Source organism: Etheostoma spectabile, unplaced genomic scaffold (genome assembly GCF_008692095.1).
Source record: "Etheostoma spectabile isolate EspeVRDwgs_2016 unplaced genomic scaffold, UIUC_Espe_1.0 scaffold00008044, whole genome shotgun sequence".
NCBI classification, from domain to species: Eukaryota; Metazoa; Chordata; class Actinopteri; order Perciformes; family Percidae; genus Etheostoma; species Etheostoma spectabile.
This window is the reverse complement of record NW_022603548.1, coordinates 45,693-50,000: the sequence shown is the minus strand read 5'-3', so window position 1 is coordinate 50,000 and position 4,308 is coordinate 45,693. Positions and strand designations below refer to the sequence as shown.

The 4,308-nt window shown below is 43.6% G+C and overlaps 1 protein-coding gene across 1 annotated transcript in view; it reads right to left on the bottom strand.

The window, feature by feature from the left end:
* Positions 1-3,967, bottom strand: part of LOC116678748 (macrophage mannose receptor 1) — a 9,715-nt gene extending 5,748 nt beyond the window's left edge. The window contains exon 1 of the mRNA XM_032508493.1: positions 3,841-3,967. Within this exon, the coding sequence (XP_032364384.1) occupies positions 3,841-3,880 (40 nt within the window). The 5' untranslated portion in view covers positions 3,881-3,967. The remainder of the gene's footprint in view (positions 1-3,840) is intronic.
* Positions 3,968-4,308: the final 341 nt, after the last annotated feature.

The window sequence follows — 4,308 nt, the reverse complement described above, 5'->3', positions numbered from 1 at the left end:
AAGGATGCCTACTAGGCGTCTCCCTAGGGAGGTGGTCCAAGGACGTCCAACTGGGAGGAGGTCTCGGGGAAGACCCAGGACTAGATGGAGGGACGTCCAGATGGGAGGAGGCCTTGAGGAAGACCCAGGACTAGGTGAAAGGAGTCCAGCTGGGAGGAGGTCTTGGGGAAGACCCAGGACTAGGTCGAGGGACGTCCAGCTGGGAGAAGGTCTCGGGGAAGACCCAAAACTATCCCCAGACCGTTTTATATACATACCCCACTAGTACGCTAACCCACAAAACTCATACGACAACATACACTGCACAATAACTGTTCCACTGGCTGCAGTTTGTTCACAAATGTATTTTTTCAGATTATCTATCTTATCTAAAACAACAATTGATTGTATATCAATCATCCTATAGCCTCAGAGACATCCTATAGCCTCAGAGACATCCTATAGCCTCAGAGACATCATATAGCCTCAGAGACATCCTATAGCCTCAGAGACATCCTGTAGTCTCAGAGACATCCTATAGCCTCAGAGACATCCTATAGCCTCAGAGACATCCTATAGCCTAAGAGACATCCTATAGCCTCAGAGACATCAAATAGCCTCAGAGACATCCTATACCCTCAGAGACATCCTATAGTCTCAGAGACATCCTATAGTCTCAGAGACATCCTATAGCCTCAGAGACATCCTGTAGCCTCAGAGACATCCTATAGCCTCAGAGACATCCTGTAGCCTCAGAGACATCCTATAGCCTCAGAGACATCCTATAGCCTCAGAGACATCCTATAGTCTCAGAGACATCCTATAGCCTCAGAGACATCCTGTAGTCTCAGAGACATCCTATAGCCTCAGAGACATCCTATAGCCTCAGAGACATCCTGTAGCCTCAGAGACATCCTATAGCCTCAGAGACATCCTATAGTCTCAGAGACATCCTATAGCCTCAGAGACATCCTGTAGCCTCAGAGACATCCTATAGCCTCAGAGACATCCTGTAGCCTCAGAGACATCCTATAGCCTCAGAGACATCCTGTAGCCTCAGAGACATCCTATAGCCTCAGAGACATCCTATAGCCTCAGAGACATCCTATAGTCTCAGAGACATCCTATAGCCTCAGAGACATCCTATAGTCTCAGAGACATCCTATAGCCTCAGAGACATCCTGTAGTCTCAGAGACATCCTATAGCCTCAGAGACATCCTATAGCCTCAGAGACATCCTGTAGCCTCAGAGACATCCTATAGCCTCAAAGACATCCTATAGCCTCAGAGACATCCTATACCCTCAGAGACATCCTATACCCTCAGAGACATCCTATAGTCTCAGAGACATCCTATAGCCTCAGAGACATCCTATAGCCTCAGAGACATCCTATAGCCTCAGAGACATCCGGCAGCCTCAGAGACATCCTATAGCCTCAGAGACATCCTATAGCCTCAGAGACATCCTGTAGCCTCAGAGACATGCTATAGCCTCAAGACGTCCTGTAGCCTCAGAGACATCCTATAGCCTCAGAGACATCCTGTAGCCTCAGAGACATCCTATAGCCTCAAAGACATCCTGTAGCCTCAGAGACATCCTGTAGCCTCAAAGACGTCCTGTAGCCTCAGAGACATCCTATAGCCTCAGAGACATCCTGTAGCCTCAGAGACATCCTATAGCCTCAAAGACATCCTGTAGCCTCAGAGACATCCTGTAGCCTCAGAGACATCCTGTAGCCTCAGAGACATCCAATAGCCTCAGAGACATCCTATACCCTCAGAGACATCCTGTAGCCTCAGAGACATCCTGTAGCCTCAGAGACATCCTATAGCCTCAGAGACATCCTGTAGCCTCATAGACATCCTGTAGCCTCAGAGACATCCTATAGCCTCAGAGACATCCTATACCCTCAGAGACATCCTATAGCCTCAGAGACATCCTATACCCTCAGAGACATCCTATACCCTCAGAGACATCCTATAGCCTCAGAGACATCCTATAGCCTCAGAGACGTCCTGTGGTCTCAGAGACATCCTGTAGTCTCAGAGACATCCTCTAGCCTCAGAGACGTCCTGTAGTCTCAGAGACATCCTGTAGCCTCAGAGACATCCTATAGCCTCAGAGACATCCTGTAGCCTCAGAGACATCCTATAGCCTCAGAGACATCCTCTAGCCTCAGAGACGTCCTGTAGTCTCAGAGACATCCTATAGCCTCAGAGACATCCTCTAGCCTCAGAGACGTCCTGTAGTCTCAGAGACATCCTGTAGTCTCAGAGACATCCTCTAGCCTCAGAGACGTCCTGTAGTCTCAGAGACATCCTGTAGTGTCAGAGACGTCCTACCATACCACATATATCTAAAGACATTGGGAGGAGATCTTTTAAATTTAAGCCCTTCTGATTGGACGGTTTACCGAGGTCTTTTAGAGCTCTGTCCTCCTTTCACCAGTTTAACATGTCTCTTTATAATTAGTTACATACAAGCTGCAATTGTTTTTCTCATATTTGATATTCATAATTGATACTTATACTTGATTTGTTTTGTATTTTTTATGCTTTTGTTTGTTTGTATGTATATGTATGTACACGTACATTATGTATGTATGTGTGTACATATGTATATATGAATATATCTGTGTACGTTACTGTGTATATGTACGTGCACATGTATGTATGTATATGTGTGTGTATTTGTACATACTATATGTATATTATTTTATTTATTCATCTTTCTCAAACTGTCTATATCAATAACTTTAACTGTTTTATTGTTTAATATTTATTGTTGGAATGGGGAGGATAAGGGTGATTTTGGTGTGATGAGAGCTTTTGTTTTTGTGTGTCAGTATGTGTGTATGTTCGGGGTGTATGATTATTTTATTGAGTCCCCTCAAGCTGTTTTGTTAATTGTTTTGTCTAAATGTGAATGTTCTGTATATATTTCTTTACCTTTAAGGACCCCCTCGAAAACAAGATGTCCCATCTCAAGGGATTATTCCTAATAAAGAATTTCATAATAGATGTTTTTGTGTTTTCTTTCCTCAGATCACCGTGAGCTGGACCGAGCTCCATGTCACACTGATTAGATAATAAATGGTTTTAACCAATCAGCTGTCAGCGTTTACAAAGCTGCAGGACATGATCTAGAACCACGGTGGACCACGTGGGGGAAATTATCTGGAAGTTTCTGTTGAACCCGCGAATCAGGGCGTGTACTTGATTTAGAGGAAGTAACAGAATACTTGTTCTGAACTAAATGTTGAAGAAAGTCTGTCTTAAAGAGAGAGACACACGCTGTCCAACACGCTGTCCCCTGGTAGAGTTAGATGTCTTCTGTCCATGAAGACATAAAGGACGTCCTTATTTAAGCTGTTTCTATGTGAGCGATGGGTCCCCGTCATGTCTCAACAGAGACAGCTGTGATGAGGACGTTATGTTACAGGAAGCTAGTATACATGTATAAGTACATGAAGCTAGTATATATGTATAAGTACATGAAGCTAGTATATATGTATAAGTACATGAAGCTAGTATACATGTATAAGTACATGAAGCTAGTATATATGTATAAGTACATGAAGCTAGTATCCATGTATAAGTACATGAAGCTAGTATACATGTATAAGTACATGAAGCTAGTATATATGTATAAGTACATGAAGCTAGTATATATGTATAAGTACATGAAGCTAGTATATATGTATAAGTACATGAAGCTAGTATATATGTCTAAGTGCATGAAGCTAGTATACATGTATAAGTACATGAAGCTAGTATCCATGTCTGAGTAGAGGACGTGTGTCCTGCTGAATGAAGAAGAGCAGAAACCAGCAGCAGGACAGAGGGACAGAATGGACTCACCGAGGACGAAGAAGCAGATCAAAGAGGGACGGACGGCCATGTTGGGACTCTTCCTTCTTCACTGGCACACAACTACTACTTTAAAAGAAAAAGAAGTACTTCTTTAAAAGACGGAGTCCCTCCTCTAACCACAGCCCCCACAAACCAGGAACTTGGTACTTTTGGTACAACCACAACCCCACTGCCCCCCCCCCCCCCCCCCCCCCCCTCCGTGGGTGGATTCTGCTGCCTCACACTTACAGCAACACTTCTCACACCCTGGTTTCTGGTTCTATTTAAGGCAAGGCAAGGCAGCTTTATCTGTAGAGCACATTTCAGCAACAGGGCGATTCAAAGTGCTTTACACAAAAACAGTTAAACAGATAAAACACAAGTACAAACAGTTAAAAATCATAAGCATTAAAACACATGAATAGACAGTAAAAACGAAATAGACACATAAAACACAAGAATAAAAGTTACAGTGCA